Source organism: Gobius niger (assembly GCF_951799975.1).
Source record: "Gobius niger genome assembly, chromosome: 22".
Classification (NCBI taxonomy): Eukaryota; Metazoa; Chordata; class Actinopteri; order Gobiiformes; family Gobiidae; genus Gobius; species Gobius niger.
Window position 1 is genome coordinate 16,226,623 of NC_136873.1, and position 23,469 is coordinate 16,250,091.

The 23,469-nt window shown below is 41.6% G+C and overlaps 1 protein-coding gene across 1 annotated transcript in view; it reads left to right on the forward strand.

Annotated features, from left to right (window-relative positions):
* The window catches only part of arid3a (AT-rich interactive domain 3A), a gene marked incomplete at its 3' end in the record, with an annotated part of 64,754 nt that extends 41,906 nt beyond the window's left edge, over positions 1-22,848 (forward strand). Inside the window, exons 3-8 of the mRNA XM_079580798.1 lie at positions 8,011-8,083; positions 13,177-13,360; positions 14,996-15,243; positions 15,314-15,604; positions 20,279-20,368; positions 22,724-22,848. Coding sequence (XP_079436924.1) covers positions 8,011-8,083; positions 13,177-13,360; positions 14,996-15,243; positions 15,314-15,604; positions 20,279-20,368; positions 22,724-22,848 — 1,011 coding nt within the window. The remainder of the gene's footprint in view (positions 1-8,010; positions 8,084-13,176; positions 13,361-14,995; positions 15,244-15,313; positions 15,605-20,278; positions 20,369-22,723) is intronic.
* Positions 22,849-23,469: the final 621 nt, after the last annotated feature.

Here is a 23,469-nt window from a genome sequence, read left to right on the forward strand (position 1 = left end):
CAATTTTTTGTCCATTTTTGTCCATTTTTGTCATTTTTTGTAATTTTTTTTGTCCCTTTTTCGTCCATTTTTTCCTCCATTTTTCGTCAAATTTTTGCCCATTTTTGTCATTTTTTGTACATTTTTTGTCACTTTTTCGTCAATGTTTTCTCACTTTTTTCACATTTTCATCCTTGTTTTCATCTCAGTTTTGTTGCTATTTTCACACCTTTTTTCCAGAAGCTTTTGGACTGGGGTAAAGCTGGAGAAAATGTGCTCGGTTCAGGTGGGAGTAAAGGGGTTGATATTGCCTGCATTTCACAAACTATCCACCAGGGGGGGTGCTGCAGCGCCCTCAGCACCCTGGGTTCCCACGGCCTTGGTATGTGCTCTTTTCCAGCATGCACTCCTGGTTTAGCGCTGGCCGTTTGGTTTCCTGTTGTCGCCGCGATGTTACGAACTATCAATTTAGTCCAAACCACTTTCGGTTTGGATTCAGTCAGATCTGCGCGAGGATGGAAGATGTGAAGTCTCGTCCTTAATATTCTGAAAGTTTTTCCGAAGGATTTTTAAATATAATTTTCCTAACCTGATTTATTTGAGTTTTAAAGGGGGGGTATTATGCAAAATGGACTTTATCAAGCTTTCCATCATGTTATTATGTCATTCCCTCATTAAAAACATGCCTGAAGTGTTGCCTTGGCACATTCACGTATTTTTGAGTAATCTGTAAAAACTCTGATGGCGGCCATTTTGGGGATAGGTTTGCCTGAGTCCTCCTAGGAACGCCCCCACCTCCTGGGGACGCCTCCGAGCTTTCGTCACCAGCCGAGTAACCAACCACTGCTCCTCAGCAGAACCCCCTCCCCACTGATGCCACAGACAGCGTGTGGAGGGGGCGTGTCCGAAAGGCTCAGAGGTTCTTAACCCCTTAACTCCCACCTGAACCGAGCACATTTTCTCCAGTTTGGCTTTACCCCAGTCCAAAAGCTTCTGGAAAAAAGCTGTGAAAATAGCAACAAAACTGAGACAAAAACAATGATGGAAATGTGACAAAAAAGTGACGAAAAATTGATGAAAAAGTGGCAAAAATATCACAAGAATTTGACGAAAAAATGACAAAAATGTGATAAAAATTCTACAAAAAAATGACCAAAATTTGATAAAAAATTGACGAAAAAAAAAAAAAAGACAAAAATGTGATAGAAAATGAACGAAAAAATGACCCAAAAAAATGAGTTGAATACCCAACAAAAAAATGATGGAAGAAAAATCTGATGACGTGAGGAAAAAGATCCTCTCGGTTCAGGCGGGAGTTAAGAGGTTAAAGAGACAGAGGCCTATTTCAAGACATTCACTACAGCCATTTTGAGAGAGCAATTTTATACAAGGCAGTTATTTTCATTTACTGCATTTACAGACCAACAGAAGGTTTGGTCATCATTGTGGTGTGATATAGACTGGTGCTATGTGATTGAAAAAAAGCAGAATACCCCCTCTTTAAACTCCCAAAACTACATTTTTGACACAATTATTTTGACACAAATGTCTTGAAATGTCTCTGAAACACTAATGACTGCACACCAATCATTAGTTGCTGACAAAGCCTGTGAGGTGGGAAGCCAAACGTCCACGGAACTAAAACACTCAAGTCCGAGTGACAGCCACTGTGTCCTTTGTGAGACAGTCTTACAGTCCAGAATCTGAAGTGAGTCTTTAGTGTCTTTGTTTCCACAGTTAGTGAACAAACAACAAGGACAAACATCAGGCCCGTTTTTGCATGAATGTTCCTCTACTATAGAAGACAATGTTTTCCACTTAACACCGGCCTCCAGGCTTTGGGAGGAACATCATTCTGCCATATTTGGAATGATATCTCCTTTTTGATCTTTTTAAACATGTTGTTACACATTGGTTAGCTGATGGCTTGAATTTCATCTTAAACATGGGACATTCCAAGCATTTCCCCCTTTTCCAAACATCATGTCGGTAATAAAAGGCCAAATATCCAAAGAGCACAGTTATGTACGACATGTGCACTTTAATGCGCTTTATGAGGCTGTACGTCACCAGTATATGGTGATGGTTACCACATGATTCAGCATTGTAAGGAGCCTGCAGGGGCGGACTGGCCATATGTCCATTCTGGAAGAGCACAGAGGGGCCACTGGCTCTAGGGCCACCGGTCCCGCCTCAACCGAGCTTTACCCAAATCTAAAAGCTAAAAAGAAAAGCGTCAAAATAGCGAGAAAAAGAGGAGGAAAAGTCAACAAAAACATGAGAAAAACACAACAAAAAATGATAGAAAAATAATTAAAAAAACAACAAAAATATGACAAAAATGTGGCGACGTGACGAAAAGTTTCCGTCACTTTTGTAGGTCTTAGCTTTCAAATGAGGCGCTACATTGATGATCTCCAGTCGAGAAGCTTTTAGATTTGGGTAAAGCCCAGTATAAAAAAACATGAATCTAAAAGGAATTCCGTGGAGTGTGGTGCACCACAAGGTCAAAAGATTCTTGGGGAAAAAAGCACCATAAATGTGACAAAAATTCAACAAAAATGTGACAAAAATGTGACAAAAATTCAACAAAAATGCAACAAAAATGCAACAAAAATGCGACAAAAACTCAACAAAAATGTGACAAAAATTGAACAAAAATGTGACAAAAACTCACAAAAGGTGACACAACACAGCAACAACGTGAGGAAAATGGTCAGTTTTGTGGGTCTTAGCTTTCAAATGAGGTGTTACACAGCCAAAAGAGGACAGAATGCATTTGGTTAAGGCGGGTGGTAAGAGGTTAAAACATGTATTTGTGGAAGTGCACAATTACGCTAATTTGGGCCAGGCTGGTCAGAGTCCAGGGCTGTTTTTCAGTCCCAGTCCGGCCCTGGGAGCCTGTGACACATGTGGAGGGCTTCACAATGAAGGCGCTGCTCATCGGGCAGACCTTCATACGTTTGGACAAAGTGTTCTGGTTCTTCTGGACTTCTATAGTTGAGTCAAAGTACAGACTCTGCTGATGGCCGTGATTTCAACAAAAAACAGTTGCTTTATCAGCCATGTTGTTGGAATGAACAGATCCTGCACAGTTGTGGTTTGAAGTCATTCTCCTGGGGGCCCCAGCGTCGATATTTTACGTTTTACTATTTGTAACAACGTGTACGTCAAGAAATGCGAGTGAGTGAGCAGTTCTGGCTTCAGCTGCAGCTCGCTCTTTTCTGGACAGTCGCATCATGTCCCCACCAAATAAACAGTCAAATAAATAATACAATAATTGGTCATGTGATTATAATTGAATTTATTGCCCAGCTTTCGGATGAATAAAAACGTATCAATACCCACTCAAATCATATCAAATCAGCTCCATTTGAAATGAACAGGAGTCCTTTTTGATCACCAACGGCTTTGAATGTGAGCTTTTCACTGAGACTAAACTTATTATGTCCCTGCCTTATCTAGAAATAGTCCTCTTTTTCCAGAGCCCCCTCCTCCCTGCTCCACTGGGGACGTGTTTGTGAGATTAGCTTCACTACGACTGCAGCTGGGGGGGGGGGGCAGTGGTCCGGTGGTGCAGATCTGGGCTGGGTGACGTGGGGTGGGAGGGTCTGGTTTCCAGGATTTATGGCGCGGCCCTTTACTTTACGAAACGCCTGCATCCTGTAATTAAAGCCCCCCTCCCCCCCCCCCCACCCCTCAGCCTCCAGTGCAGGGCCGTACATTAGCCGGGGCCCCTCCCCGGCTGCGGTTATATGGCCCCCCAGACCCCCACTCATAATGACAGTGGAGCACTGCGAGATCTGACCATGTTAGCGCTGCTGAGAGACGTGCGCGTCAGAATCTGGGAAAATCATCATGTTTCAGCGACGGAATCGAAATAAAGGCTCGAGCCTGGTTTAAATGTACGGCCACATTTTGTTGATGTTTATTAGTTACAAAGGTTTATTCAAAGAGGTTTTTAGATAACTTCTTCCTTTTTGAATAAGCTGGTTATAAGAGAAAATAAAAGTGGTAAAAATGCACCTTTTCTCTTTTCCGGCTAAGAATTGAATACCGTAAAGTCTCTAATACTGGACTGTATTCCATTAGCGGCCGGGTCTCTGACAGAGGCCGGGTTCTCGGCTGGCGGAGGTAAATTAAAGCCGGTCTCTAAAACAGGCCGGGGCTTTTATTAGAAACTATAGCGGTAGAAATATTCCCCATGTTCGGAATTTGTCTCATACTGGTGTAAATGAAAACTCACGTGCAGGAAGTAAACAAACGGGAACCCGGGCCGAGGGGGGACGCTGCGGAGGAGCTGATCCGAGCGTAACTTTGACACAGATTTAGCCACTTTTCAAACCTCCTGTGACTATATTTGGAAACAGGGCAAACAACAAATGTTTTAATAAAGTCTCCATCGCGTCTTCAAAGCACGTCCAGCTGCTCCGTGTGCAGGTCAGTCCCACGCCTCAAAATAACTCCTCCCATCAGCGCGAGCGTCTCGTCTTCTCTCGGGTCAGTCTCATGATCGATCACAAACACAAACGCTCCGTCTAAACTCGCCTTTTACACAAGATAACAACAAATAATCCGGTCCGCGGTAAAAACGAAACAGAAACCTGCAGTGACATTGATGTCAATGCTCCGCTAACAGCAACGAAACACTTCCTGTTGTCCCGACAAAATAAAAGGCGTCAATGTTCCAGCCACTGGGAGAGGGTTTGAAATGTCTTAATTCCGCTCCAAATGACAAATGTGGATGACACCTCCGGGTTCTATCTGTTGCATCACAAAATACAGAAAATAGACGACACAACAAATGCTCAAAACTTTGTGAATGAATCCAAATGTTGCTCCAGTTTATGTTTTTGAAATCTGTGACGTTTCCATGTCAATACTTGGGTCTGTGTGCGCTGGAGTTGCCTCAGAGCGATCGCCTGCCGGGCCATTGTTGCGGAAGGCTGTTGCGTGAATCGATGTGGCGGCGGCGGAGAGACATCATGTTTCATCAGTTTGTCGTGACAGTAACGTTCGCCGAGGGGGAGGGAGTTACAAAACAACACGTGGCGATGGTGTCTGCGGGCTGCTGGGTAATGTGCAATCGTGCATTACCACAGACGAGCGTGTCTGTAGTAATAACGCACACACTCGAGAGGTGTACGAGATCATATATATGCACTTTTACAATAAAAACATGTACAACAGGCCAGGAGGAGGGTGTTTGAGAGTGGGAGGGGCTACTATCCTTGTTCATTAACGCACTGTCCCAACCAAATGAACAGAATAAACCAATAAACAGCATCGAGTTTAGCTCCAATGTCAAGAAATGTGGGGGGAAAATGTAAAAAAATGTTGATAACACTTTATTTTACACTACCCTTGATTCACCATATCTGCCTAATTAACTACAGTGTAATTGGCTTTGTAGCAATGTGTAATAACTTGAACCTAATAATACATAATGTACCAGCAAAGTACTAATACACATTATTCCATTGTGTATGTACTAACTACATAGATACAAGTCCCAGGGTGCTGAGGGCACTGCAGCACCCCTTGGTGGATAGTTTGTGAACTGCAGGCAATATTGACCCCTTAACTCCCACCTGAACCGAGCACATTTTCTCCAACTTTACCCCAGTCCAAAAGCTTCTGGAAAAAAGGTGTGAAAATAGCGACAAAGCTGAGACGAAAACAATGACGGGAATGTGACAAAAAAGTGAGAAAACATTGACAAAAAAGTAACGAAAAATTGATGAAAAAGTGGCAAAAATGTCACAAGAAATTGACAAAAAATGACCAAAAAATGACCGAAAAATGACAAAAAATTGACAAAAATGTGACAAAAAAGTGACAAAAAAATGTCAAAAAAGTGGCAAAAATGTCACAAGAAATTGACAAAAAATGACCAAAAAATAACAAAAAAATGACAAAAATGTGACAAAAAATGACAAAAAAAAGTGGCAAAAATGTCACAAGAAATTGACAAAAAATGACCAAAAATGACAAAAAAATGACAAAAAATGACCAAAAAAATGACAAAAAAGTGACAAAAATTTGATAAAAAATTGACGAAAAATTGAGAAAAAATGGCCGAAAACGTGACAAAAAATGTAAAAAAAAACTACAAAAATGGACAAAGAAGTGAGAAAAAATTTGACGACAAATTGAGAAAAAATGGACGAAAAAGTGATAAGAATTTGACGAAAAATTTTGAAAAAATGGATGAAAATTTGACAAAAATTAGATGACCGCCCAACAAAAAAAGTGATGGAAAAAATCTGATGTGAGGAAAAAGATCAATTTAGTTTTGTAGTTCTTCGCTTTCAAATGAGGCGTTACACTGGCCTACATACAGGATTTGGGTAAAGCTGAACTGGAGAAAATGCTCTCGGTTCAGGCGGGAGTTAAGAGGTTAATAAATAGGATTCACGCACAGAAAAAGTATTTTTGGGGTAAATTTGATCCCTCAGCGCCCCCTAACTAAAACATCTTCCCACGGCTCTGGGTACAATGTCTCAAGGTAGTGTAAAATAAAGTGTTACCAAATTGTGGAAAGTCTAAATAAATTTAAGGGAAATGGGGCAAAAAAGTAAAAAAAGAAAGAAAAAAAAGAAAGAAGAATATTAGGAAAAAATGGGGAAAAATAAAGAAAAAATGGGAAAGGAGATTTTCTTTTTTTCTAATGGGGAAAAATTAGGAGAAAAATTGAGTAAAAGGGAATAGGCTGCAGCGTCTCACCGGCCCCCGTGTTTAACCGTCCCACTGTCCCACCTCCGCTCATGGAAAAACCAGCCTCGGCTCAAAGAACCCTCTGTCGTCCCCTGAGCGGGCCCCGACCGTTTTTTAACTGCGGCACCTATAGGGGCCCTTCCTGGTCCACGCCTCCTTCCCGGCCTCGTAATAACTCAGGAGTCAGGAGTGGACGGTCAAAGCAGACGGGTGGATGGATATGTGGTTGGAGTAGCAGAGTGAGAAGGTTTTGAGGAACTGTACTTTTGTTTGAGAACTTCTTACTTTTACTGCAGTACAGTTACTACAGTTACTGCAGTAAGGGGCAGTGGCTGAGACACAGCAGTCATTGTACATCGAATGCTGATTGGCTGATAATTCTGTCTGTCACGCTGGCTGTAAATCATGTGTGTGGCAATACACACCTGACAATACAGGGGGGAGGAGGTGTTTAAAGGGGGGGTTTTACGCAATATTATTATTATTATTTTTTTTTAAAGCTTTCCATCATGTTATTATGTCATTCCGTCATTAAAAACATGCCTGAAGTGTTGCCTTGGCACATTCACGTATTTCTGAGTAATCTGTAAAAACTCTGATGGCGGCCATTTTAGGGATAGGTTTGCCGGAGTCCTCCTAGGAACGCCCCCACCTCCTGGAGACGCCTCCGAGCTTTCATCACCATATATGGTCATTTTTGAAAACAGTTAAGGGGGAAAACAATTTTGAAAAAATGTAAATTTTCTCTAATTATTCAAAAACTACTTTAACAAATGCTGAAATATGAACATAGTTTCTACTAAATAATGATACAAAGACATGGGGAGGAGCAAAGTGGTTCAACAGCCCATAAATACATGAATAACGGAGAATGCTAACTTGATGCTACATGTTAGCATCGGGCTAATGCTAACGGTTAGCTCGCGCTTGCAACAACTGCCATTTTTTCACTTCTACTGAACAATCTGCTGTGAGAAAATATCCATATGGGCCCGATTTACACTTGACTTTATTTGTATGTGATAAATAAGTTCAAATTCCACCAGAAAATGGCTAAAAAGAGTGGAAAATTGTGTTTCTCTAAAGATTCTATTTTCCCCTCGGCGAAGCCACGCCCCCTTCTATGACGAGATGCCCTCTGTATCTATGCCACAGCGTGTGGAGGGGGCGTGTCGGAAAGGGTCAGAGGTTCTTAAAGAGACAGAGGCCTATTTCAAGACATTCACTATTAAGACATTTTATACTTTTTTTTCTTCGTTTGATCAAGTCTGTTGGGCAGCAAACCCTTGACCCCGTGTGTGTTCCTCTCCACAGCTTTACGAACTGGACACCGACCCCAAGAGGAAGGAGTTCCTGGACGACCTCTTCAGCTTCATGCAGAAACGAGGTATCTATCTATCTATCTATCTATCTATCTATCTATCTATCTATCTCTCTATCTCTCTATCTATCTCTCTATCTCTCTAGTATCTCTCCCTCCCTGCCTTCCTTTCCTCCCGTGCGGTGTCTTCTGGGTGTGGCAGTTCTCTTCATGTCTTTGCGGATGTTCCCCCTCCCTGTGGTTCCCAGGCTATAACTGCGTGGTATATATATACATATACATATATATCATGTCTGCGGAGGGGATCGCCATACAAAAATGCGGATCCTGTGACAGCCAGCCACGCCGAGGGGTTTCCCGAGCAGGGTTGCACGGAGGCTGTGCAGTGGCGCTGACAAAAAACAACTTGGAATTCAGAATATGGAGCTTTGTCTTTGAGCATGGTTTAGTTCAGTTTGTTTATGCGATTAAAGACACGCTGCAGAAAGTTCGGTTTTACTTGTTTTCCTGGGACCGGCCTTATCCAGGTTGAAGGAAGTTCCAAACTCCGACATGTCGATTCGCATGGTACAACCGTCACCTTGAGGTTTTCCAAATGACTTTCCGAATCACAGAGGACGTGGGTCAGTTTTACCATTTACCAGAGGTCCCCAGGTAATCCTAGTCCCGGGTGTGTCTAAGATAACTTAGAGATCTCACAATGGAGAAATGTACTTGTTATAATCAGCTCTTAGAAACACTCAAATGTAAGAAAAAAACAACAACAAAAAAACAAGAGTTAGAAATAGTAAAATAGTAAAATAATGGTATCTTATGTACAATGACTACCAGCTACTTAGTGGGGACAAAAGTATAAGTAAGGATTAAACAACGAGGAGCCGCATTAGACGGTTATAATGCACGACGCGGAGTCAAGAACACCACGACGCGCAGTGGATTTGCTCGTGCATTATAACGTCTAACGCGGCTCCTCGTTGTTTAATCCGCTTATACCAGGGTCCCACAAACGTAACATTTATAATAAATGTTTTTTTCTTTGACTAAACTCACTAAATATGCCAGACTACGGGACTATTTCCTGTGGGTTATTAGCCGGTCACTGAAGGCTGGTCTCAGAGCGAGTCATTCTCCGCAGCTATTACGAGGATCTCAGTCAGGCTCAACGACACAACATCAGCACAGAATCACAACACAACAGGACTAACCCGGAAACACTTTTCCCTGGAAGTAAACACCGATATGCGGCACTCGTGGGCAGGAGTTATTTACCTTTTACGCGGTTTAACCTGAAGCTAAAGCTAGCTAGCTCAACCAGCTCAACTGTTTATGGAAACAGCTGCGGTGGAGTCGCTCACACCTGGGCCCCCCCAACTCAAACTAACATGTTTGACTTTACTAATCCAGACAAATATGCTTCAATGCAGGATCATTTTATGTACGCCTGAAAATGATGAATAGCCTTAACCGTTTTCAATAGAAATGTAAAGCTCATATGTTATTAACAGTAGCTAACCTAGCTGCTCACTCTCCTCTACAAACATTTAGCAAACCTTTTGTTTTGGCCAAAAACGTTGAAATTAACACAAAATCCATCTCATGCACGCTTGTTAGCACCCACCAGCCAATCAGAATCGAGTATTCACCCAGACCATGGTATAAACAGTAAATAATGAAGTAAAAAGACTATTGCAGATTTACATCATAGTGAAAGTGGTTGATAAAGTGATGTAAATACAGGGATTATTGCATGTATTCCGCAAAAGGGTAATTGCACATGTTACTTTACAGTCTTGTTGTTCAGTCTGACAGCAGTGGGGATGAAGGACCTGCTCCTTCTTGCACTGAGGGTGTCTCAGTCTGCCACTGAAAGAGCTGCTCAGCTCCTCTACAGTCCTCTACAGTGGGTGGGAGGTGTTGTCCATGATGGAGGTGAGCTCCTGTCCCTCACCTCCTCCACAGAGTCCAGGGGGCAGCCCAGGACGGATCTTGTGACATCAACAAACATGTCAGTGCTCCTAACGATCAGCTTTGTAGGCAGCTGGATAGATCTATTCTGTACATATTATATATAGTGTTTTTAAATCATTGGTAAAAAAATGTGGAAGCGATGATCAGAGGACGAGGAGGGGAAAAGTCCTGTTCACGATGACACTTCTATAGAGGTGAAATCTGCACAGCCTTCAACCTTCAACCCAATTTACAAAACTTTTTTTCAATACTCATCGGCCTAAAAGACAACACGGCGTCATAAGATCATTGAAGATTCTGCCGCTGACGGACACAGACAGGAAGAACCTCTGCAACACACTGTGCTTATGCAGAGGACACGTGCTGGACTGTGTTTACACTCAGGGGCGGGGTCACAGCAGGGCAACAGCGCCCTCTGCAGACGCTCTGTTGAAACATGTAGACACACACGCACTGCACAAACATGAAAACAGAAAATGGTCAAAGGTTTTTGTTTTGTATTGGCTGTTGTTTTATCTCAAGACTGTTTTACATTGTAGATTCTGAAGGCGTTTATGAATGAGCACATGTTGATTCCTCATAACAGCCGTGGTCCTCTGAGTATTGCTTTGCACTTTTGGACGTCTTCTCAATGAACTTCTCAGTATAGTCGCCAGAAATGGTTTTCGATTCACAGACCTGATGGAGCTCATGGAGAAAATGGCAGGCGTAAAAGGTGGGAACGTCCTCTCTCTCAGACTCGTCTTAATTGCATTCTCCCATCGATGTGAGGATCGATGTTTCATAACTGGAATGTTTATTCTGCTCGAAAGGAACACTGAAGATCCTTTCATCTAATCTAATATAGCGCACGATGATGAAGCGGGTTTCCGGGGCGTTTGTCTCCATTAACCAGACGCACCCAGTGAACCCGGTGAACCCGGTGAACCCAGTGAACCTGGTGTGTGCCTGCTCCAATAGCCCACAGGTACTATGGAGTTTACACAGGAGTTTTCTTCAAACATACTTAGCTTATAGATCTATAGGTTGTTTTTTTCCATACAGCAGACGGGTTGGTAATTAGTTTCTTCACTCATTTTACTTCTACACATTTAAGAGAAGTTATATCAGATTTTTTTTTACTTTTTTCATTCAATACTTTTGATTTTGACTGAATGTTATTTAAGTTGATTCATTTGGAAACTATAGAGTTCGGGAAATACCACAGTTGCCATGGAGATCCGCCATCTTTGCAGCTGTTTGCATACATTTCCATTGACTAGCATTAGCTAAAAACAGTATAAAAAGTGGAGAAAATAGCCGTGTAGCAGTTCCGTTAGCTGCAGAGTTACTGCTGGTAAATACATCTAACTCACTGTGGTGTTTAAGTGTTTTAATGTGAACAATAACTCCAGTGTTTTAACTTTTAAAATCTCGTGTTCACGATTGCTGCTAATCCCATAATGCTTTGCGATATGACGTCACATTCCCGAACGCTATAGGAAGTGGTTAAGTCCACACTGCACCATGACATAACAGTCACTGCATAGATACAGACGGCATCTCTGGAATCGCCCATATATGGTCATTTTTGAAAACAGTTAAGGGGGAAAACAATTTTGAAAAAATGAAAATTTTCTCTAATTATTCAAAAACTACTGTAACAAATGCTGAATTATGAATACTAAATAATGATACAAAGACAGCAAAGTGGTTCAACAGCCCATAAATACATGAATAGGAGAATGCTAACTTGATGCTACATGTTAGCATCGGGCTAATCCTAATCCGTTTTTTCACTTCTACTGAACAATCTGCTGTGAGAAAATATCCATATGGGCCCGATTTACACTTGACTTCATTTATGTGATAAATAAGTTGATATTCCACCAGAAAATGGCAAAAAAGAGTGAAAATTGTGTTTCTCTAAAGATTCTATTTTCCCCCTCAGCGAAGCCACGCCCCCTTCTATGACGAGATGCCCTCTGTATCTATACCTGTGTTGTTTTTATTTACTCTGATTTCTAATAATAGTTACTTATTACTACTGCCACTAGATTGGCCTCTTTTTGCATTAGCCTTAATCTAAATGTGGATTTTGCCGTGTGTTTGCGATAGGAAGTGCAGCATTTTGTTTATTTGCAGCTAAATGTTGCTCAATGTGGACATGCTGTATCTCTTGCAAAAGCTCTTGGTACACTCTTACTGAGTAGTGGATTTGTTTTACAGATGCATTAAGACCCGAAGCATAAAGCGGTTTCACACTCACTAGAGCCGTTAGCAGCTAGTTAGCAACATTAGCTGTCCGCCTTGTAAACACTGCAGACCCGGCGCTGCAGCACAATGAAGACATGTAGCTCTGGTTAAATCCAACACATTGAAACAGATACTTTTATTTGTATTTGTTCCTCAGATGTTTACAGTTTTCAGTGTACTGAAGGAGGACCAGAGGGATATGTGTTGTCCCCATGTTTCTGTGGGATGGAAGAGGTGCCGCCCCCACCCCAAAGAGTCATGTTGTAAATTATGATGTTTTTTAAAGAGGGGGTATTCTGCTTTTTTCAGTCCCATAGCAGCAGTCTATATCTCACTACAATGATGACAAACCTCCTGTTGGTCTGTAAATGCAGTAAATTAGAATAACTGCCTTGTATAAAATGTCTCTCTCAAAATGGCTGTAGTGAATGTCTTGAAATAGGCCTCTGTCTCTTTAAGAACCTCTGAGCCTTTAGACACGCCCCCTCCACACGCTGTCTGTGGCATCAGTGGGGAGGGGGTTCTGCTGAGGAGCAGTGGTTGGTTACTCGGCTGGTGACGAAAGCTCGGAGGCGTCTCCAGGAGGTGGGGGCGTTCCTAGGAGGACTCAGGCAAACCTATCCCTAAAATGGCCGCCATCAGAGTTTTTACAGATTACTCAAAAATACGTGAATGTGCCAAGGCAACACTTCAGGCATGTTTTTAATGAGGGAATGACAGAATAACATGATGTAAAGCTTGAAAAAAATCGATTTTGCATAATACCCCCCCTTTAAGAAAATATTTTTGATGAGGAATATATGCTGTAAAATCTGCCTTCTCCCGGGCTTCAGTGTTAGCGCTCCTGAACTTAATTGTCTCTATCTGATCTCAACACTTTCTCCTCCCATTTCCCGGCCGTCCACCCTCACTCTACAGCCGCGGCAGTTAACCCCCGTCCTCTTTGTGCTCGGCAGGGACCCCCGTGAACCGCATCCCCATCATGGCCAAGCAGGTGCTGGACCTCTACATGCTGTACCGCCTGGTGACGGAGAAGGGCGGCCTGGTGGAGGTCATCAACAAGAAGCTGTGGAGAGAGATCACCAAGGGCCTGAACCTGCCCACCTCCATCACCAGCGCCGCCTTCACGCTACGCACACAGTCAGTACAAGCTACACACAGCTTTCTCGCGCTTTTTAGCCGTTTCCTGCCGGACTGTGAACATATTTAGCCTCCTGGTTAGCATTGTCCGTTTTTAAGTTTTTATGGGCTGTTGAACTGCTTTGCTCCTCTCCACGTCTCTGTGTCTATATTTAGCAGAAAAATATATTCATAATTCAGCATTTTGTTAAAGGGACTAGATCCAGGTTGGCCGTTTTATACTCACTACTGCCACCTCAGCTCATATGTGTGACTGCACCTTCTATATTAATATTGAAACGCAAAAAATAAATACCGTAAATGCTCTAATACTGGCCTGTATTCCATTAGCGGCCGGGTCTCTAACAGAGGCCGGGTCTCTAACAGAGGCCGGGTCTCTAACAGAGGCCGGGTCTCTAACAGAGGCCGGGTCTCTAACAGAGGCCGGGTCTCTAACAGAGGCCGGGTCTCTAACAGTGGCCGGGTTCGCGGCTGGCGGAGGCAAATTAAAGCCGGTCTCTAAAACAGGCCGGGGCTTTTATTAGAAACTATAGCGGTAGAAATATTTCCCATGTTAGGAATTTGTCTCATACTGGTGTAAATGAAAACTCACGTGCAGGAAGTAAACAAACGGGAACCCGGGCCGAGGGGGACGCTGCAGAGGAGCTGATCCGAGCGTAACTTTGACACAGATTTAGCCACTTTTCAAACCTCCTGTGACGATATTTGGAAACAGGGCAACAAATGTTGTGTGACCCTCCAGGGTTTTAATAAAGTCTCCATTGCGTCTTCAAAGCACGTCCAGCTGCTCCGTGTGCAGGTCAGTCCCACGCCTCAAAATAACTCCTCCCATCAGCGCGAGCGTCTCGTCTTCTCTCGGGTCAGTCTCATGATCGATCACAAACACACAACGCTCCGTCTAAACTCGCCTTTTACACAAGAAAACAACAAATAATCCGGTCCACGGTAAAAACGAAACAGAAACCTGCAGTGACATCGATGTCAAAGCTCCGCTAACAGCAACGAAACACTTCCTGTTGTCCCGACAAAATAAAAGGCGTCAATGTTCCAGCCGCTGGGAGAGGGTTTGAAATGTTAATTAATAAATAAACCTAATATTTTAGGTGCAAATGGACACAAATCTCGTTTTTCTTCGTTTTCCTGGTCGTCCGTTTTGCTCAAATAGAAATAAAGGCCTGTCTCTAATTGTGGCCTGGTTCCAATAAAGGCCTGGTCCTTGATGTCCTTGAGTAAATAAAGGCCTATATTAGAGCATTTACGGTAAATAAAAAACAACAAAATGCAATGTGTGGCGGCCGATGTTGATTCTATGAAATTAGTCTATGTGTGGGAAACACTGCGCTCCAGGATCAATTGTTTTTTAGGTGTTTTAGGTGATTGAACCGTATCCATGGTTATGCATACATTCTGAAAACCTAACAGAAACCCTAAAAAAAAGCAAATGCGCTAAGCTAACCACTCAAACAGCCACTAGGACACTGACAGGTCAAATACAAACTAATATATATATTTTTACATAAAAAGTTGCATAGTGCACCTTTAAGTCGTGCTGTACTGAAGTGAATGTTGTTCCACCTCTGATGTCGACATAGAGATGAACAGTTGTGCATGAGCTCCTCCTGTGCCTCCCCTCAGATACATGAAGTACCTGTACCCATACGAATGTGACAAGCGCAGTCTGAGCAACCCCAACGAGCTGCAGGCCGCCATCGACAGCAACAGGCGGGAGGGGCGGCGGCAGAGCTTCGGCACCAGCCTCTTCACCTACTCCCCCAACGGGACGCCCACCATGCTGTCGGCCTCCAAGATCCCAGCCCCCGGCGTGGGCCTGCCCCCGGGCACCAACGGGGCCGCGTTCACCCCCATCACCAAGATCAAGAAAGGTGAGCTCCAGCGGTGTTCTCCTCGTCGATCTTGCGCTCAGTAACACCTGTTCTCCTGTTCCCGCCACAGAGGACGGGGGCTACTCGCTGCCCGGCGCGGGGATGGGGCGTCTGCATCCCGGGGCGCTGGCCGGGCACTCGGTGACCGCGGTGCAGGCGGCACAGGCTGCCATGGCGGCACAGGTGGCTGCTCTGGAGCACCTGCGGGACAAGCTGGAGACGGGAGAACCTCCAGAGAAGAAGATGGCCCTGCCTGCAGAGGAGCACCACAGACTGCTGCAGAGAGCTCTACAGCACAACCTACTGGCCATGACACAACTGCCCATGAACATACGCATCAACAACCAGCCCACAGGAACAGGTAATGCACACAGGACTGTCCAGTGGATTTTGTTCACTCATGTACAAGCCATAGGTGCCTCTGTCAGGGCCTTCTGCCTTATACTAATGAAGATGTGAGCAGAACTGACATTTTCCATAATGAAACAGCAGAAACAGACCTGTGCTTAGTTTATGTTATGACTTTACTCATAGAAAACAGGGGCGGACTGAAAAACAGCCCTGGACTCTGACCAGCCTGGCCCAAATTAGCGTAAACGTGCACTTGCCACCCGCCTTAACGGAGCGCTTTTTCTCCAGTTCGGCTTTACCCAAATCTAAAAGTACAGTGTAACGCCTCATTTGAAAGCCGAGACCTACAAAGTGATTGCAACCTTTTGTCAAGTCGCCGCATTTTTTGTCATAGTTTTGTTGTTTCTTCATTACTTTTTGTGGCTTTTTGTTGAATTTTTGTCATTTTTTTGTTGAATTTTTGTCAAATTTTTGTCAAATTTTTGTCAAATTTTTGTCACATTTTTGTTGAATTTTTGTCACATTTTTGTCATTTTTTGTTGAATTTTTGTCACATTTTTGTCATTTTTTGTTGAATTTTTCTCTTTTTTTTGTTGAGTTTTTGTCATTTTTTTGGTGAGTTTTTGTCACATTTTTGTTGATTTTTTGTCATTTTTTGTTAAATTTTTGTCTTTTTGTTGCGTTTTTTTCACATTTTTGTTGAATTTTTGTTGAATTTTTGTTGAATTTTTGTCACATTTTTGTTGATTTTTTGTCATTTTTGCTGAATTTTTGTCACTTTTTTGTTGAATTTTTGTCACATTTTTGTTGAATTTTTGTCACATTTTTGTTGAATTTTTGTCACATTTTTGTCACATTTTTGTCACATTTTTGTTGAATTTTTGTCACATTTTTGTTGAATTTTTGTCACATTTTTGTTGAATTTTTGTCACATTTTTGTCACATTTTTGTTGAATTTTTGTCACATTTTTGTCACATTTTTGTTGATTTTTTGTCATTTTTTTGTTGAATTTTTGTCACATTTTTGTTGCGTTTTTGTCACATTTTTGTTGAATTTTTGTCACATTTTTGTTGAATTTTTGTTGAATTTTTGTTGAATTTTTGTTGAATTTTTGTCACATTTTTGTCACATTTTTGTTGCGTTTTTGTCACATTTTTGTTGAATTTTTGTCACATTTTTGTTGAATTTTTGTTGAATTTTTGTCACATTTTTGTTGAATTTTTGTCACATTTTTGTCACATTTTTGTTGATTATTTTGTCATTTTTGCTGAATTTTTGTCACTTTTTTGCTGAATTTTTGTCACATTTTTTGTTTTGGTTCTGTCTCGTTTTTGTGGCCTTTTCGTTGCTTTGCTGTCGTGTTTTTGTTGACTTTTCATCACATTTTTCATCACTTTTTTAAATGCTTTTTCCGGCACATTTTTGTTTTGTTTCCATCCTCTTTTTTTCCTCACTATTTTGACGCTTTTCTTTTTAGCTTTTAGATTTGGGTAAAGCTCGGTTGAGGCGGCACTGGTGGCCCTAGAGCCAGTGGCCCTTCTGTGCTCTTCCAGAATGCACATATGGCCAGTCCGCCCCTGATAGAAAATGATGACTTTATTTTGACGGCATCTTTTTTATTTATTTATCCATTTAATATATGGCTCCACCACAAGAGCAACTACTGTAAAACTCAAACCATAAACAACTAATTTGCTCTATTTTGGTTTATTGTTGCCTTATTACAGTCACTTGCTGTGTGAACGTTTCACGCGAAGTCTCACCTTTGACCACAACAGCAGCCGTGAGGAAGATGGGCGATAGAATCAGAGCTACTTGCTGACCTACTTCACCTATAGAAACATGTACTGCGATGTGGGGAATACCCTCGAGTCGCACTAACTGCAGCTGAAAGACAGGAAACGCTATAGAGAATGTATGCAAAAGGAAACTGCTGCTTCTGAAGACACACAAAGGGCAAATATATGGTTTCGAAATGTCCAAATGCATAGATGTGGAAACGAAAGTCCCGGGTTGAGGAGTGAGGGGTCTGAGCAGGAGTGTGTTACATGTAGGTTCCATAAACTTAAAGCTTTTGATAAAGACACTCTTGGATTTCAATCCAAATTGAAGAAACACCTCGTTTACAGTTATTACGCAAATTGTATTTCGGTGTCATAAAGGTAAAAAGGTTAATATTTCAATGAAACTCATGGATGGTGTTGTGTCTCAGGGCTCTTTGAATCACTGACATCAATCTCAGACGCCTGCGATGATTAGTTTTCAGGTTAAGCCCAGTGAAGGGAAAAACTACTGAAAAAGGACGTTCCACATTATTAAGCAGATCATCATTTTCAAGCAATATGGGAAAGAAAAAGGATCTCTCTGCTGATGAAATAGTTGAATGTCTTGGTCTAGGTATGAAAACCTTCGACATTTCATGAAAGATTAAGCATGATCATCATTGTGTTAAGAGATTTGTGGATGATTCAGAGCACACACGGGTTTGTGCAGATAAATGTACAATTAGGACGGTTTTGCCAGACAAAAATATCAGATTAAGAGAACAGCTGCTACAATTTGAAGCTGCTGGTGTGTCTGGAGTCTCCTGTCAAGGTGTCGGACCCTCCAGAGGCTGCAGTTGTGCATAAAACTTCTATCCGGGCCTCCCATTAACTGTTTATTGAAGCTCGTGAACAGAAGCGGCTGCAGTGGCTCAGAAATACATGAAGACTCATTTTCACTGACGAGTGCTATGTAGCCCTGGATGGTCAGATGGCCACCATGTCCCAACAAGACCATTTTCTTCTATGGTCAGTCAAGTATGTTGAAGCTGCTATCAAATAAGGGTCCTATGTTAAAATATAACTTTACCTGTTAAAATGTTTTGGATTTAAAGCAGTGCTAAGTAACTCATGCCCCTAGAGGCCGTAAGCGCCACTGCAGGTGTCGTAGCGTGTTATGGTTTTTTACTCAATAATTGCCCGTGAGAGTAAAGACTTCGCTGAAAGAAAAGACAAAGGGACAGAGGGATATTATTCATCCAATGACACAATGGAGATCATTTTTTTCACTCAGACTTGGCTGTAAATACTGTTTAAGTGGCGCTAGCCCACAGTTATCTTGCCCGTTTGCCTGTCAGCTTCTTTGTGAGTCCATTAGTGTGTATTGGTGACACCGACCCGTAGGCAGGAAAGCTGCAATTGTGGTTTTCTGGCCAGAGACACCAGGGGGAGGTGAAAGACCCCCAATCATCCCATTAACACTTGTATTACCTCCAGAGGGACTACGGAAAGGATTTATTAAGGTTAACAAGTTACTTAGTACTGCTTTAAATAGCTTTTGATTTCGGCACATATTACCTCCTAATGGTGCAAATCCCATAAATAAAGAATTTCAGTTCTTTACAATCTATAAAATTGTATATTGAAACACTGCTGTGCAAAATAATTCTGCATTTTGTTGATTATATTTATTTTTACTTTATCATCGGGAGGGTTTTTTGGGAGTTAAATGTTGAAAGTTGTGCTGGCTGTCATTTGAGTTGACAATTTCGAAAATCTGAGATGAATAGCTGTGCGTGGTGCGACATCTAGTGGTGACTCTCCAGATTACATGTTTGATCCCTGCTGGGAGATGTGACGTTTGGATCAATAGGCCTGGGTGCTATTACTTTTTTTTTCTCGATAGGAGTACTTAAATGATACTTGGTTTTCAGTACTGATACCGTAACAAAACATGTTAAAATATTTGTCATGTAAAAGCAGAAAACAGAATACTAATGTGTGGAAAATCTGCAAATGTACAATATCGGGTTCAAATGTACAATATCGAGAAATTGGGAATAATTTTTGAGAAAGTGTGGCAAAATTGAGGGGGAAATTGTGTTAAAAATAGGGAAGAAATGGAGGGAATATTTAAGTAATTTTAAAAAAAATGATCTAAAATGCGGAAAACCAGAAGAAATCGGGGCAAAAATGGCCCAAAATAAATTGGGGGGAAAATTGGGAAAAGTAGGGCAAACACTGGACCAAAAAATGAAAAAAGAAACGTATAAACTATCCAACTATTTTTATTGATGGCAATGAAATAAAAAAATGTTAATGAATTCACCTACTTAGGCGTAACCCTGGACCCGACTCTGACTTTCAAAAATCATGTAAAAAAACTTCTTTAAAATTTAACTTGTCCAACTTTAGATTCATACGGGGGTCCCTTTACCACAGAGGCGTCCCATTTGTACCTGAACTCCACGATCCCGTCACATTTCATGTATTGTATATCGAGTTCCGGGGCCTCTTGAATCATTATATAAATCTGCACTCAAGATCCATGATAAGAAACCCAGGCGTTATCACCATTGTCAGATACTAAATAAGTCTGGAATTCTGAATTTTACAAACCTAATATTCTACTCTAGTGTTTGCTTGCTTTTTAAAATGATCCATGGAAGGTGCTGTCCCTGGACCAACAGCATCTAAAGATAGAGAACCTTTTTTCTGTATCTGTTTTCCATCCATCCATTTTCTTCCGCTTTATCCGGGGCCAGGTCTCGGGGGTGTCAGTCTCAGCAGTGATGCCCAGACTTCCCGATCCAGGCACACCCCCTCCAGCTGAGGCGACACCAGGCCAGCTCGGAGACACAGTCCCCCCAGCGTGTCCTGGCTCTTCTTCAGACAAAATGACGCCTTTTGTTGTTCCCAGACGCCAGGCCGGAGTCCGCCGGGAACCTCGGCACCAACGGCGGCAGCAGCATCAGCATGTCCGTGGAGCTCAACGGCGTGATCTACACCGGTATGTGTAACCAGAGAAGAGATCTGAAGCGTGATGCGACTGGACCGGGTGGAGAGAGAAGGGGACGCTTCGCTGCTCTCCTCAGAAGCTTCAGATGCTTCTCCTCAACAAGAGCGAGGAGAAGCATCTGAAGAAAGAAGCGAGTTGTCCTTAGCTTTTTCAACCCAGTCCAGTCGATGATACTTAAACTTTCTGCCATCATGTTCTCGGATCAATTGTTTTTTGAAGGTTTCTGTTAAGTTTTCTCTGCCGATGAAACTATCTCCATCAGTACCTTAGGCAGAGAAAACCTACCAGGAAAACTAAATCACAAATGAACCTAAAGAAAAGAGAAACTAAAGGCGGCATCCATGCAGCCACTGGGTCACTGAAAGGTCAAATACCCACAGATATAAACTTTTTGTGACTTAAGCGGTTACACAATGCTCCTCTAAGTTAAAGTCCGTGTAGATGTGCAGTTTTGGTGTGTGGCAGTGGTTCCAGAGTCAGTCAGTCACAAGAGTCAGATTGATATTACAGTGCCGACAGCATCACACCGACATCATTTGTGCGATTCAGTGTTGATTTTGTTGACTAAAGAATTTCATAATTGTCGTTAGTCCAGTGTTAATTTTGACAACATATTTTTATTTAGTTTTAGTCTTAGTCTTTTGACTGAAATGTAATGTAATTTTAGTCGAGATTTAGTCAAAAAAATCTTCAATTTAGTCGACTAAAGTTAAGACTAATTTAGTCGACTTTGCATTGATAATATTCATTATAATCATATTTAATCTTGTTCCTCTGCTTCATGGAGCTGCTCCACATGACACGGTGGCGCAGCGGTTAGTGCTCGTGCCTCACAGCTCGAAGGTCCCGGGTTCGATTCCCACCTGGACGGGGCCTTTCTGTGTGGAGTTTGCATGTTCTCCCCGTGTCTGCGTAGGTTAGTGGTTATAAAAAACATGTGCAATAGGTTAATCCTCCAGCCAGGTGTTTCTGACCACCAGCCTGGCTCCACATCATGGAGATGGGTCCCCGAGTGCCGGCCCATGCTGGCAGCTCACTGCTCCAACAGGTCGTCCCATGCGACACTGAGGATGGGTCAAATGCAGAGAACTCATTTCTCTACAGAGATTAATACAGTTTAGATTTAGATTTAGATTTAGATTTAGATTTAGATTTAGATTTAGATGAACAAAGCTCAGAGCGGCTCCTTTGGCAGAGAATTTACATGATCTGAGGCTCTTTCAGACGCTCAATAGAAGTTTGGATGATTTTAGTCTCTCCTTTTCATTTTTATTTAGTCTTAATTTAGTCGACTAAAATATCTGGACACTTTAGTCATAGTTTTAGTCTCATGAGAAACTTTAAATTTAGTTTTAGTCCAATTTTAGTCGAAAAAAATATCACTTTGACTAAAATTAAGACTAAATATTTTAGTCGACGAAATGAACACTGCATTAGTCAAAGTCATTTTTTTGCTGACTAAAATGAGACTAAATTAAAAGTTGTTTATGAGTCTAAAACTATGTCCAGTTTTTTCGTTAACCAAAATATGACTAAAATCATCCAAACTTCCAATGAATGTTTGAAAAAGCCTCACATTGCCAGAGGAAGAGCTCTGCGCTTTGTTCATGTGGAGAAATAACATGAAGCAGAAAAGCCTTGATTAAACATGATTATAATAAATGATACTTGGTTTTCAGTACTGATACCGCAACAAAACATACTAAAATATTTGTCGTCTAGAAGCAGAAAACAGAACAATAATGTGTGGAAAATCTGCAAATGTACAATATCGGGTTCAAATGTACAATATCGAGAAATTGGGAATAATTTTTGAGAAAGTGTGGCAAAATTAAGGGGAAAATTGTGCTAAAAATAGGGAAGAAATGGAGGGAATATTTAAGTAATTTAAAAAATGAGAAAAATGCAGAAAACCGGAAGAAATCGGGGCAAAAATGACAAAAATAAATTGGGGGGGAAATTGGGAAAAGTAGGGCAAACACAGAAAATTAGGCACTAAGTTGACTAAATTAATATTAAATTCAGTAACACAGAAATCACTAACAAAATTATAATACTTTGTTTTAGTAAATCAATCAATTTAAAGCAACTGTGTGTGATTTTGAAAAGTACAGATGTGATTGTAAGTATGTAGCAGCATCTTGTGTTAGCATCAGTAGTGCCTATTGTTGTTTTCACATCTTTTCTTAAATAAAATCTGCCTTTATTGCTACTGGTTTTAGCCGTAGGATCAGATAGAATTGTGAATAAATCAACACTACAGTTAGTAAAAGATCTTAACGCTCATCCTTTTTCTACCATTGCGCACCTGTCCTCTAACCCCGCCCCCTCTGTCTCCGCCCACAGGTGTCCTCTTCGCTCAGGCCGCTGCGGGGACCGCCTCCAACAAGGCCGCCCTCCCCAGGATCGTCCCGCCTCAGACCACGCCTACCTCAACCACATCCTCCGCAAACTCCGCCCCCTTGTCTTAACACAACACAACTCCTCCCTCCTCCGCATTTTTTACCCGACCACCACACAAAGCCAAAAAACCCACCTCACTTTTTTTTTTCCTGTTTTTTTCTACACCGCAGATGCCAAAAAAAAAGAACCGTTTTTACTCCACGAACTGAAAACGTCACTTGAAGTACAAAGTCTCAGGTTATTTACCCGCTCAACTATTCGTCTCTTTCGTTCTTCAAAAGCCAAAAGGAAAAACAAAAAAAGAAGAATTGTAAAATCTCATCGCAGAGCCAGTATATATGTATGCACAACCTGTGAATTATTTATTTCTACAGAACTGTACAGAGAAACGGAGAACAAAAGAGGAAACTTATAGCTTTGAATGGTTTAGACACTGTTTACACTCTACTGACTGACCGCAATCATCCGGAGAATGACTTTTCATTTTGAATCCATTATTATCATTATTATTTTTATTCTTATCGTTTTATCATTTTAAATCTATTACAATCCTCTCACTGCAGGAAGATCTATTATATATTTAGAAGTTTATGAAAAATATATTTTAAAGAAATCATCTATTTTGAATCAGAAGAGCTTTAAAGATAAAGTGTCTATGTTGTTTCTTCAGGGCATATTACGATGTACCG